This window comes from Cavia porcellus, unplaced genomic scaffold (genome assembly GCF_034190915.1).
Source record: "Cavia porcellus strain 051 isolate PalLab524CR breed Dunkin Hartley unplaced genomic scaffold, mCavPor4.1 scaffold_22, whole genome shotgun sequence".
Taxonomy (NCBI): domain Eukaryota; kingdom Metazoa; phylum Chordata; class Mammalia; order Rodentia; family Caviidae; genus Cavia; species Cavia porcellus.
Genome location: NW_026947505.1, coordinates 26,573,303 through 26,587,329, shown reverse-complemented (window position 1 = coordinate 26,587,329; position 14,027 = coordinate 26,573,303). Strand labels below are relative to the sequence as shown.

The window sequence follows — 14,027 nt, the reverse complement described above, 5'->3', positions numbered from 1 at the left end:
AGAGATGTTTACAGGGGAAAAGTGGATGGAAAAATTGTCTCTCCTATAAGAAATCATCCAGTGATCACTTGATGCTCCACAGTCCCAAAATCTGACTTTTGGTTGTTGTCAAACTATTCCTCATTAGGGATATTTCAAAAAAACCATACTCTCCAGACCATCAAGATGATTTCACTTTCATGTAAGCTATCAAGGATAACTACACAAATCCAAAATAACAGAGGACATCATTTTATTGGCTGTCCAGGGTAAGTTCATCACACAAGGAGGTGCAGACTGCAGTGGGTGGCACAACACAATACCTCATCTAACTACAGGACAGAAGGTTAACTGGTCCTGGACAGGATGAACCTGCAGCCTCCACAGCCCGGGCACCGCCACTTCCCATCCAACGAACTAGGTAAGCAGACGGTGGTGCTGCCCACAAGGCTTGGTCTGTTGTGCTGTCTTCTCACAAAACAGCACTTGGAAATTCACAAAACTGAAAAAAAGAAAGAAAGACAGAAAGAAAGAAAGAGAGAAGCAAAGAAAGAAAGAAAGAAGAAAGCAGTATCTTCTTTGGAATACCAACACCACTGTAACACAGACTGTAGCGTGGCATGCAAATCCACATCTGCTTGGGTATTTTTTTTCCCTTTTAGGATTTAAAAAAAATTAACAAATGAAATGACATGTCTCTTTCAAATGTTAGTAGCATAACACTTAAGTGCAATTTCAGTCTGGCCACTTCTGTATCAGGAACCTTCTGTGCATCTGTCCCAAGGGCAGCAGACAGCGCAGCATCCAGGCAGTGCAGCATCCAGGCAAGCTTCTTTTCCACCCAGCTCCTTCTGCCCAGTGAGGGTCCTTCCTCCCCAGGCCCACCCTGCAGAGCCCAAATACCTGAAAATAGCCACTTCTCTGTGTGTTCATTTTCCTGTCAAAGTGCTCAGGGTAGAGAAGAAATTTCAAATAAAATTAAGCTCAGAGGATCTGGGGCCTCCTTGCTCTTTGTTATCAGACAGGAGTGTGTTGGCTTTCACAGTTGTCTTTGTACCCAGGCCTGGGGCTGTCATCGCCCTGCTTCGGGCACAGCCTCTGTTGGCTCCCTCTTCCTGCGGAGGAGCCCTGTGGTCTCAGGGCCACCTGCAGATCACACGGAGCTGAGCTTTACCAGGCCGCGCACAGAGTCTTCATGTAGAGAGTCCTGGCTGGCCAGGCCTAGCACATGCATGGTGCGGCTATGGGTCAGAGGGCTGCCCGCTCCCAGCATCCTGGGTGGTGAGGGCGCCTCATCTGGAGTCAGGAACTGGTGGCCCCCGTGCTCATCCTTCAGGGGGAGAATGTCCGAGAGCGTGGCCTCGGCGGTGAGGTTGGGCATAGAGGAGGGTGGTGTGGGCTGGCCCAGTGTCAGGCTGGTGCATGGCGTGCCCAGGCCTGGCTTCCCTGGGAGGTGCATCTCATCGCTGGTGAGACTAGGCTCGCTCTGCAGCAGGGGTGTGGCTGCGGCCTGCAAAACGAATTTGGTGCTCTGAATGCACTGGTCTTGGTCGCACTGGAGAACAGCAGGAGCCAGCAATAGAAGGTGGAGATGGAATGGGAAGCGGGTGGCGGGGTGGGGAAGGGTGGGTGTGAGAAGAGAGAAACATTAGTGACATCTGAGTCAAGAAGAGGCAGAAAGCACAGATAGCAGCCCAGGCGCATCTAGAGGGACTCCCAGCACATGGCAAACACCAGAACCTGACATCAGAGTAGCCTGCTTGAATGCACAGTCACCCATAGGTGCCTGTGGCTTTGGTCTCCAACTTAAGGGATATAATTTAAAAACAATCCTATGGAGTGACAGGCTTCCCCCATCTATAGCAATTGTAGGCAACTACTTTGTATAGGCTGAAAACCACTTTTTACCGTATTGCATAAAAATACATCTATGTCAAAGCAGGAATATTTACAAAGTGAAAGCAACCCAAGTGTCCACTGATGGGTAAATGGGTAAACAAAACGTAGCCTATCCAAATGGAAAGGAATATTAGTACACCATAAGAAGAAAAGCAATTCTGACATGTTACAATGTAGATGAATCTTGAGGACATCATGCTGAGTAGAATAAACCAGCTACAAAAAGATAAATGCTGTGTGGGTCCACTGATATGAGGGACCTGGTCAGACTCACGGTGAGAAGGTAGAATGGAGGAGTTGGGGCTGGAGAGAGAGAAAGTTCACTGTTGTTCAGTGGGGTTTCGATTTGAGAAAATGACAAAATTCTGGAGCCAGAAGGCAGCAATGGCTACAGAACATAACGATGGCCTAGTATCACTGAGCTGCACATTTAAAGATGGTAGGTTCTATGTCTTTTGACCAAATAAAGACAAGGAACACAGAGGGATCACAGAAACCCTAAGGGGTTGGATCAGACTATTCTGCAAAAGCCTAGAATTCCTGCTGCTAAATTTCCACTAGCTTCAAGAACCAAGCATCACTGGGCTTCTGAGGTTTGATAATGCCGACATCTGAGAAGACTGTTCCTTTTTGTCCAAGTGTTCTGAAGTCCCATCACAGCTATCTTTTATCCTTTGTTTCACTTTAATCCCTGACAAAGAAAACAGCATAAACTCCTGGTCGCTCTACAACCCCATCCTTGAAAATGCAAAAGCTTCAGAATAAGCAGACTCCTAGGATGTGGAAATCCTAAATTTGACCCTGTCCAGTTCCTTGTTTCTCAGATTTAGAAAGCTGGATCTCTGCTTTTTTCTCTGAAAATTCTTGGGACAAGCCTATTTTCGTCTCTTTATAAATGGAGATCTCAAAGCTCAGAGGGTAACTCCTCATGTGTGAAAATAGATCAAACATTTGAAGCTGGGATCCTTTGACTGAAAACCAATCTACTACTGCAGATTTGATACATAGTGGGTGCTTAATAAGTGTCACTGGGCTTATTACTCTCTTGTGCTTTTTCAGAACTGGACAATTACTAAATAACCATGTACTGTACTTACAGTCTTGTGACTGAGGCGCTCCCAGGTTATCTAAACATCACTCCCCACTACACCCCCAGATGCTGTTGCAAAGGAACAGACAGCATCAGCAGCCTTAGAGGGAACAGGGAGAGAGCTTCCCTGACCCTGCAGATCTCCGGTGTTTATTTCATTTGCTCTAAAGTGTGCCCTGTGCTGACTCCTTCCTCTTCCCCAGTCTAGATGAGAAGGTTGAATTTGCTGTAGACTCTAAGTAAGGAGCAGCTTTTAGGAGTGCAGAGCCCTTAGCTCCAGGCAAGAGCCAGCTTCCAAGGGAGCCTTAAGGAGGAAAGCTGGTCTCAAGGCCAGTCCTTGCTTTTCTCTTGTGCTCCTTAAGACCCTTCCCTTCCCCCAAGGGGATGGACCACCTGCAAAACAAGGAGACCTGGGAGAGGCTTGGGAGAGTGGGAAGGGTGAGGAAGCTTGTGCAGTGGTTCAGAGGAGACCAAAAACCCACTGCAAAGCTATTGAAATGGGCTGACTGTCAAGCCCATAAGACTTGAATGTATCCATTTTCCTGCTTCGTTCAAGTCCTTCTTGCCTCAGTGGTGGTTTCTCAAGGTGGGCAACTCAGCAACTCTCTGCCCTCACAGGGAGGCTGGGTTAGGGCGTGGGGCCCTTTGAGTGCAGGCTGTGGAAGTCAAGGCACGCTGGTTCCTGCTTGCTGGCAACCTCTCAGGATTGGCGGTGCAGTAGCAGAGAAGCACAGCCTCTCTGATTGCCATTTATTTTCAGGATGTCATGCCATGTCATGCCAGGGTTGGATGTACTGTGCTTTATGAGGGCTGTTTTATGAAAATAAAGCACTCTTCCTGTAATGATCCAGCTTTCTGGAGCTCAGTACCGACCCCAGGTGGTCCTGCCCATGAGCTGGTCACAGTCTCCAGGTGGCCTTTCCCGGATGATGGAGTCTTGAATCAGCCTTCTCTGGAGTCCTTACTTATACCTTACTCTGTCTACACAATCCTTTAGACTCTAAGGAATGAGGAAACTACAAATTACGTTTGTTTGTCTCCACTGACCTGAAGAAAGTCATTTTTATTGAAAACTCATTGAAAATTCTATTTTAAAGATCAGTCTGAGTACTTCTTACAAGATCTTACAGATACATAGGAAAATATTAGAGGTTGGAGCTGGAAGGGATTTCCAAAGCCACTTGATAGGAGAATGAGGAGATTTAGGCTCCTCCTATTCTTTGTTTTTTCCTCCTCTGTTTTCTTTCTCTGTTTCTGTCTCCTTCTCTGATCCATCTTTCTGTTCTGAGCTTCTCCATCAACTGCCCCTTTTTTTTCCTGACCACTTCCCCTCCACCCATGAGCAAAACCCATGAGCACCCACCAGAACCTTCTGGACTCATGGGTGGGGAGTGAAGATAGTGACATTCCTGAAAGGTCCATCTGTCTTCTGAGGCTTGCAGCTATAAACATTACTTTGCTGGCTTAAAGCAAATAGCAGAGACCTAGAAGTAGATTCATTATGAAGCTGTCTTAGTTACTTGACACCCAAAGTTCAAGGAGGAAAAGGTTTATTTAGCTCACTGAGGTTTCATTGCATAATTGGCTGGCTCCAAGGCAGGATGACATGGTAGACAGGTGATGCAGAGGAAAAACATTCATGGTGGTCAGAGGGTAGCAAAGCAACAGTGGAGGAAAAAGACAAGTCTCTTTCTGTCCCTTATATTGTATCCAGGCTACTGGGATTAGAGCAGTGCCAAATCAGTACCAGCATACTGATTTACTAATCACCTATCCTTAACCCTAGCCTCAGTTCTAACATTGCACCATGTATCATCACACACTCTATATTTAGCGAATTCTGAAAAAGCCCCACCTATGACTGCATGAGGCTTTGTGGGGACATCTAGACACAAGTCATAACAGAAGCTAAGCAAGCTGAAGCTGCAGAGCCTGTGACTGGGACAGCCTCCTCCCAAAGCCTTGCACTCGATTTTCTTTTTCCTAAGGAAGCTCCATGGCAAGCTGTGGGTCCCTCTAGACCTGGCCCAGTCCTGCATCCACCCATTGGTGCTGTACTGGGACCAGATTAAGACTTGCTGACTAACTCACCAGGATTCAATTTAAAATGCTTTCTACTTCATCATGGGTAAAGCTTGAGGATATCAGTGAAAAAAGAAAATTATTAAAATACAAAGTTTAGCCTAAGCCACTGAATTAAAAAAATTATATATAAGCCACTCAGAAATTGTTTCTAAATGACTATTTTAACCCAGACTGATCTGACCCTAAGCACCTTTTCTACACAGATTTGATTAAATATATTGAAAGATAATTGTTTCTCTATGTCTCTTGCTACAGAGACTACTTTTGTATGACGGTTAACCTATACCATATTAATTGACCTGGTTAAGCTGGACACAGGTCCTGAGACTATAATCCTAAGTGTCGAATTCTTGCTGTATCCCATGACTTTGAAAATAGTTTGCTACATTGAAAACTGACTTCTGTTTAGAAGGCCAACCCTATGTGGGGACACAGGGATCAGGCTCTGTCTACAGGGTATAGGGTCCTGCCTATGTGACTCTCCTGTTGACTTGTAACAGAAGACTCCAGGATTTTTTTTTATCATATTTCACCCTGCAGAGAGAATGCATAACTCTATCCATTGGAATTTAAAATTCTTGTGTTATCTTTGCCTGTTTCGAACAGCTCCTTAGGAAAAATATCAAGTGATTCAGAGATAGCTGATATTTTTAAAAAATGAGTTAGAGTTTTCCCCCATTTTTTTTCACTGTGACAACGTTCCACAGGTGGTAGGTCGATAAACCTTCATTGTCTCAATTCCCATATGAGAGATTCAGAAAGGAACATGATCAATATATTCAGGGTCACTGTAGAAATGACCCATACAAAATTTCCTCTCTCTCTGCAAACCTCCTGCCTCAGCTTCCCTAGTAGCTGGGACTATAGGCATGCACCACCATACCTGGCTCATATCTCTTTCTTTTTTTTTAAATCTTCACTTCTAATTCTTATTTGCCCAGTTCTCAATTTTTTCCCTCTCTTTCTCTATGGATTTACCCATTCTCTTCCTTCTCACTTTTTTCCTCTCATTGACCTCTCTTCTTTGTCTCCCTTTTCCCTGTCTTCTCTTTTTGTTTTTGTCTTCCTTTTTAACTGCTCTTACCTTGAACTTCCACCACCCTGTCTTCCGGAATTTTCTTTTGAGGGTGGTTTTATTTTCCACCAGTAGAGGGAGACATAACTGCTTTTTTCCTCTTACAATTCATTCAGTGTGAACATTCCAACTAGCAGCAAGAAGTGTTATGTGTGTTTTAATTTATCTAACCAGTTATATAATCATAAGAAAAAACATCCTAACACCCAGATTTTTTTCTCTAGGGAAGAGTTTTCCCTATTTACTTATTTATTTATTGATATCACTGTGGATTCATAAGAACTTGTTTTACTCCATGAAATTATATTCAATTATTCTTATTATTTTTGATGGTCAGATTGTTTTAGATTGGGTACGAGAGCTTCTTTGGACTGGCTCCTGTCCTTTTTTTAAAATTTTATTTAAAGAAAGACTAAACAAAACAGAAAATGGGTAGAAATAATACATACTCTCAAAGAAAAAAATAAATAATAAGAAATCACTAGTTGATGAATAAATATTGTCCTCTTACAAATAGTTGTTCAAGATACAGAAGTGAAACATACAAAGTGGGGATTCAAACAGCTAGACTGCGAACAGTTCTGTTCAACTCTCCAACAAAAACTTAGAAATATGGTTATCAATCCTATATACTTAATCCTATATACTTATCAATCCTATATACACATGCAGTTTATCCATATTTTCACTTATGTTGAGATTAAACAAACCAAAGCAGGCTAAAATCACTCTGAATAAAGAATAATAGTATTGCTGGATTTCACATCATGACACTATGAAATCAGCACTGGGTACTGTAGTGTCTCTTTTTCTTCAAAGTATTTGTTCATTTCATCATGCTTTATAAGATCAGTTCTCTGTTTATAGATTCTACCCATGCCTGAGTCTTAACATGTATTTCTATCTTTTCTGTATTAGAGGGAGAAACAAAACAAAGCAAGACAAAACAAAAAATATTCCTATAAACACATGAAACAAAAAATAAATATAAAATCACTGAACAAGGAGTTCTACCATGGTTACTGTGTTGTCTCTTGTTATCTTCAATAGAATTGGCTATATCATCAGATATAGTTTAATTGAATATAGCAGTACATAACAATATTAATAAAAACACAACTTTGTAAGTAGTGTAAGACTTCAAAAACATGTAGTAATCAAACCAGAAGAGGTATCGTAGTGAATACTGTCATCTTCAGTGTAGTTGCCTATGTTCTCAGACTTGATACTATCAATCATAACAGTTTTGAATAAAATCTGTTGATACCAAACAGCAACCAAACAAACCAGATTTAACTAAGATTAGTCATGATAAAACATTATAAGTTATACAGGGCTCCAGATTAAGTTAATAGGAAATTAATGATGATTACTGTACTATATCCTGCTACTTTTGGGATAGCTGACTGTTCCCTCAGATCTAGTGCAAGTAGATAAACTGGGACAGAATAAAATCTATCTAAACAGAGCAGTGTAAGTAATATGGGTTTTAAATCTTAATACACTATTAACAATATCTTCTGCCATCTTTTTAAGACTATTCCTCCCCTTTTACTCCCACAGGTTCCACTGTGCATTTTTTGGGTCTCACCAACACCCTCAGTTTTAAGATTGTGAGGGCAACCTGATATTTACCCTAAGTGGTTACGAACCTTCTCCCTCCTAGACTTCATCTCTAGTTGTATTCCTTTACCTATTAAAGCCTGTCTTTCCAATCTATCCATAAATACCTGTCTAGTTGCCCCTATTACTCTCTGGTTCCCTGTCACATAGAGCATTGCTTTCTCATATTTGATTTTCAGTCCATAAACCCTTTTTCAGGTTAATTATATTTCCTATAAAGAACGTCTTGGCAGACCCTACCTCCTGATCTACTCTGCCTGTGTTTCTCTCTCTCTGTTTTTTTTTTTTTTAGTGTATCAAGGCCATATATATTAGAGATTATAGCCAACCTTCTCTGTCTCATTTCTGTTGTGCTCTTTTCTGCCATTCATTCCACTTTCTGCTCCACTCATTGAGGCCTCTCTGCCACTGTTTCTGGAATCCTGGTACTTTTCTCTCTCTCTAGAATGTCCTTCAGCATTCTCTATAGAGTTGGATTGGTGGTGGCGAATTCCCTCAGTTCCTCTTTGTCTTGGAAGCTTCTTGTTTCTCCATTAATTTCTAGAGACAGTTGTTCAGGGTACATCAATCTGGGCTGGAGGTTATTTTCTTTCAGAGCTTGGAATACTTTACTCCAAGCTCTTCTTGACTGGATGGTCTGTGTCGAGAAGTCTGCTGTGATTTTGATGGGTTTTCCTTTATATGTAATCTGTTTCTTTTCTCGGACAGCTTTTAATGTTCTGTTCTTATATTGAATTTCTGGGGTCTTGATTATTATATGCCTGGGTGTAGCTCTGTTTTGGTTGTAAGTGGCTGGAGTTCTGTATGCCTCATACATCTGAATGTCATTTCCTTTTCCTATACTTGGGAAGTTTTCCTTAATTATTTCTGTGAATAGCCTTTGTAGTTCCTTTGTTTGTATTCCTGCTTCTTCATTCATATTCTTTATTCTTAAGTTATAGATCTTCTTGTTATCTTCTAGCTTTTGTATTGTTACTGCCTGTTTCCTTGTTATTTTTAAGAAATTTTTTCTTTCATGATCCCACATTGCAAAACTGTCTTCCAGATTGGATAATCTATTCTTAGTTTCTTTCAAGCAGTTTTGCTAGCTTTCAATGGAGTTTTTAATTTCTTGATAATCTCTTTGAACTTGCTTCATGTATTCTATGTTTTCTTTATATTCTTCATCAAAAGTTTCTCTCCTTTTTTGTGCTTCTCCATTCTTGTGTCTGTGTCTCCTTGAGAGGGGTTAGCGTTTCTTTTATTAATCTACTTATATCTTGCTTTACTTGGTTAAATATTTCCCTTTTGAACTTGTCTATGAGGTCCCAAAGATATTGCTTTATATCCACTGATGCCATGTCTGATATTGCATGTTTGCTGACCTCAGTCTCTTTTGTATTTACCTCTCCTGGGTCAATGTTCTTGGGGTTGGGGCTGGGACTTTTTCTTGTTGCTTCCTCTTCTCATATTTTTTGTTTCTTCCATACACACATATAGAGGAGCTCCCAGTCCTTTTCTTTTTGTTACGGTTCTTCTGGAGCATGCTGGCTAGGTGATCCTGCCCACTCCAGTCTATTATTGAAGTGCAAACAGGGGTGGCATATGCTGGCTCCTCCCCTCCGGGTCAGTCAACCACAGGTTGACGCAGGTCCCTTGCCAGCTCCCTTCTCCATTGGGCTCACTAGCCACTGACTTCAGTGTGACTGCGGTTCCAGTGAGTCGAAGCAGTGGGAATTTGGGCATGTGAGAGCACAGAAAGTTAGCTACCTCAATAGTAACCCTGGGACTGCATGTTTGACTGGTTCTTTTAGCTTTAGTTTTTTCCTGGGTTGAGAGGATCCATCTCCCTCTGGACGACTCCTCACACTGTGTTATTTTGGCATCTGAGTTGTCTGTCTCAGGGAGCCTCTGTAATCTGCTCTTATCTATCCAACATCCTTACCAAAAGCCCAACACCCAGATTTTTGATAGTGACAGCCCATCTCCTATGAACAGTGAATTGAGAAATTCATGTGTTCATTCCAAAGAACTCATATTTATCAATTATTGGGTTGAATCATATGAACTTGTCATTTTTTAGGGCAAAATGCTGAATAGAAACTAAAGAGAAAATTGATCTCTAATGAGAGATTTCTTCTGAACACATGAAAATGCTGTCCAGAGTGCTAGAGTTTGCTACACTTGCAGTAAGTTACCATGATGGCTGATTTACAGCCTAAATAAAAAAATGGCATTAAACTTGCAAAGAAGTTTATGGCTTCAGATGTTCAACTGTCACACATATTAGAGCTTAATGTTACAATTTATTTTTTTAATTGACTTTTGTTTTTGAGATAGGGTCTTGCTATGCAGTTATGGCTGGCTTTGAGCTCACTTTGTAGCCCAGGTTAGTCTTGAACTTACAACGATCCTCCTCTCTCAGCCTCCCAAGTACTGGGATTATAGGCTAACATTACAATTTTAAAACACTATAGAGGTATGTTTCTTCCCTGAAATGGTGTATTTTCTCTACTTAAGTTCCAAGACTGAAGCAGTTTTGTGAAACTGACAGTAAGTGGTAATGACCAACATTTTCTTATCCCAATAATAATATTTTTTAAGGTTGGATTGCAGTTAATACACTGTTATTAATTACTTGGAATCATGGGTTTTTAAAAACATGTTTAAGAAACTTTTTTTAAAACCAGTACCGGGGATCAAATTCATGACCGCGCACTTGCAAGGCTTATGCCACTGAGCTAAATCCCCAGCCCCAACATGTTTAAAAATTATTGAAAATAATTAAAAATTTCAAAATCTTGTTGAGGTTTAGATTTAGCATATGGAAAAAGAAATCTGGATTTGTACTCTCTTTTAAACCATTTTTACCAGTTTCCTTTGGTTTTAATGCTTTCTTAAAACACAGCATGAATTCCAAGTTGTATATTTGCATGCTATTTTAATTTAAAAATAATTTTTTAAAAAAATCAAATATCCTGATTTTAGTTCTTTTTTCCATTCAGGACTTTTAATCAAGTCTTATTTTTTTGTTTTTTAAATTTCTACTACTAATTTTTAACTTGATTCGTGTTGAGTAAAGGTTAAATCATACACTGCAATGTGAAGGGAGATTTGTTTTCATAAGCTGAATAATACAGATTTGATTACTAAGTTTAAACTATTAATTGCTTAACAATTTTACACTTGTGGCCCTCTTTCTTTGATTTATTTATTTTGTTTTTACTTCTGTGCTATACTAGTTTGCCACATAACAACTGCTTTGTGCAGTATTAGAATAAGGACTGGGAAACGTTTTAAGGATGTAATATCTACTACAGTTTGCAGTAGTATTTCTCTCTAGTTCTCAGTTATTTAAATGTGACTAAGCCTTCTGTACTTTGTCACAAAAAGCAGGTTTTACAGGTGGCTATTTTGCTGAGTGCCAAAATAAGAATTTATAGTAAATTATTGTTGGTCCACCAAATAGTATAGCGATCGATTACTTGTCATTTCTGTGGATTTTCAAATACAATTTATACTTTTGAAAACATTTTATTTTATCTTAATGACTTTTTGTCTAAAATAAACCTAATCAATACATCAAAACCAGGTGGCATTATGACCCCAGACTTGAAGTTATACTACAAAGATACACTGATTAAAACAGCATGGTGGGGCTCAGTGGCACAAGTGCCTACCTGGCAAGTGTGAGGTCATGAGTTCAATCCCCAGTTACAAAACAAACAGACAAACAAACAAACAAACAAAAAAACTCCTCCAAACCCAGCATGGTACAATGACAAAAATGGTACCTAGAATTGAATAGAGGAAGCAGAAACAACCTAAGGCACATTCAGTTATTTGATCTTCGATAAAGGGTCCAAAAACATACACTGGAGGAGAAGATATCCTCTTCAATAGATGGTACTGAGAAAACTAGACATCCAGTTTTGGATATGGAGAAGATTGAGAATTGAGAAGATTGGATGTATACTCATATATTTCACTATGTATTAAACTAAAATAAAAAATGGATCAATGATGAATGTTAAAACAGAAACAATCTGCTGGCAGGCAAATTAGGTAAAACTCTTGAAGACATAGATGTAGGCAAGGATTTTCTGAACAGAATCCAAGTGGCTCATGAAATAATACTGAGAAATGACAAATGGGGTCATATCAAATTAGAAACTTCTTCACTGCAAAGGAAACAATCAACAGAGTGAAGAGAAAATCTACAGAAAGGGAAAAATTGTTGGCCAGATATTCCTTGGACAGACAATTAACATCAAGCATATATAAATAACTAAAAAATAAGACTCCTCCAAATAAAAAACCCAATGAAAAAATGGGTCACTGAAATGAATAGACACTTCTCAGAAAGAAGTAGAAATGGCCAATAAATACATACATGAAAAAAAAATTATCATCACTGGCTCTCAGAGAAATGCAAATTAAAAGTATACCAAGACAGCATCTTATCCCAGAAAGAATGGCTATTATTAAAAAAAAATCTAATAATAACACATGCTGGCAAAGGTGCAGGGGGAAAAGAAACTAGTTTATATTACTGATGGGGATATAAACTAGTACAATCACTATGAAACAACATGTGGAGATTCCCATTTGATCCAGGTATTCCCTAGTATTAAAATTATCATAGTACAGAAGTACCCCCATAGCCATATTCATGGCACCACAATTTATAACAGCTAGATTGTGGAAACAGTGCTTATGTCTATCAACAGATGAATGAATAAGGAAAATGTGGTATTTATACACAATGGAATATGCTATGCAATAAAGACAAATGAGGTATTTATAAGTAAATGGATGCAACTTGAGAACATAATTTTAAGTGAAATAAGTCAGACTATATTGCTTAACTATCATGTTCTCTCTCTCTCTCTCTCTCTCTCTCTCTCTCTCTCTCTCTTTTGGGGGGGTACCAGACATTGAAGTCACGACTCATCCTTGCCAAGTAGGTGCTTAAGCTGCTGAGCTAAATCTTTGGCTGTTTGTATAACATATACAAATAAAGAGCAAAATAGGAGACAGATAAATAGGAAGTAAGGATAAGTTCATGTACTTCCCAAATTACTTATTCTGCTTTAATATACTGTGTATGCTAATTCTTAAATTTACTACTGGTTTACTTTAATATGTTGAAAAGAAAATTTTGTGCTGATTGTTTCTTCTTTGTAAAACTCTTTTTGGTCTATGTCTTACACTCTGTGTAACTACTTTGAAGATAATGATACATAGGATATTAACTATTGTTACTCTCATTATTTATGGTGAAATTTTTATTTCTCCATAAAATAAAAGTTGTTGCTGAGTTTGCTAGGTGGTCTATACAAGTGAAATTAATTACATCTTTTGCTCCAATTCTGTGAAGAATATTTGGGCTGGGCATGGTTTTGGGACTCTCTCCTGGGTCTTATGAATGCTCAATTACAGTTGCAAGAATGCCATAAACATTTTTATAAGGTCCACCTAAAATACACATGCAGATTAGGAGGATGGATATTTTGTATTATTTTATTTAACATTATTATTTAAGTTTGCTTATTTTCCCTAAGGTATTTGATTTTTCAAGTCTGAAAAATCATTGCATTGAAAGTTCTGCAATCCTTATTTGTAAATCATGCAACTGATGGTTTAGTTTTGCCTTGATACTGGATTAATGGGTATGTTAGCTTTACATTGTTGTGACAAAATATTTGAGATATTCAATTTAAAGAGGAAAAGTTTGCTTTGACTCATGGTTTCAGAAGTTTCAGTCCATGGTCACCTGGCCCTGCTGCTTTGGGATGGTATAGTATATAACGGTGGGAGTGTGGAGCACAGGAAGCCTGTTCACTTCATGGCAGCCAGGATATAGAGAGAAATGGACTGGAGGGGTCCCAATATCTTCTTCCAGAATGTGTTCTTATGACCCAACTTCTTCAGACAAGACTCCACCTCTTAAAGGTTCCATCATTTCTCACTAGTGCCAAGGATTAGGCAACAAGGTTTCAGCCTATGGATCTTTGGAGGATGCTTCAGGTCCAAATTATAGCAAAGGGGATATAAAATATTAGATTAAGCCAACACACTGTTATTTTCTCTGAAAATCTAATAAATATATATTACATTTCTATCTTTGTATTTAGAATGTGATCCCAAAGGATCTTTGTTGCTGTGAGTGCCTGATATATGATTATGATATTCAGAAATTAAATTTTTGGAAATCAAATGAGTCACACACACTAAAAACTGAACCATAAATGGATACAACATTGTCATAGAAAGAGCTTCAGTGTTAGGTAATAA

At 39.3% G+C, this 14,027-nt stretch overlaps 1 protein-coding gene across 4 annotated transcripts in view; it reads right to left on the bottom strand.

Moving 5' to 3' along the window:
* Nucleotides 1–215: 215 nt before the first annotated feature.
* The window catches only part of Zdhhc14 (zinc finger DHHC-type palmitoyltransferase 14), a 299,691-nt gene continuing 285,879 nt past the window's right edge, over nucleotides 216–14,027 (bottom strand). For 2 of the 4 annotated variants that reach the window (XM_063232949.1, XM_013151081.2), the window contains one exon: nucleotides 216–1,489. In XM_063232949.1, coding sequence (XP_063089019.1) covers nucleotides 1,133–1,489 — 357 coding nt within the window. In that variant the 3' untranslated portion in view covers nucleotides 216–1,132. Of the gene's footprint in view, nucleotides 1,535–14,027 lie in introns of all 4 variants that reach the window. The other 2 variants (XM_063232948.1, XM_003468432.4) reach the window with 1 other exon arrangement.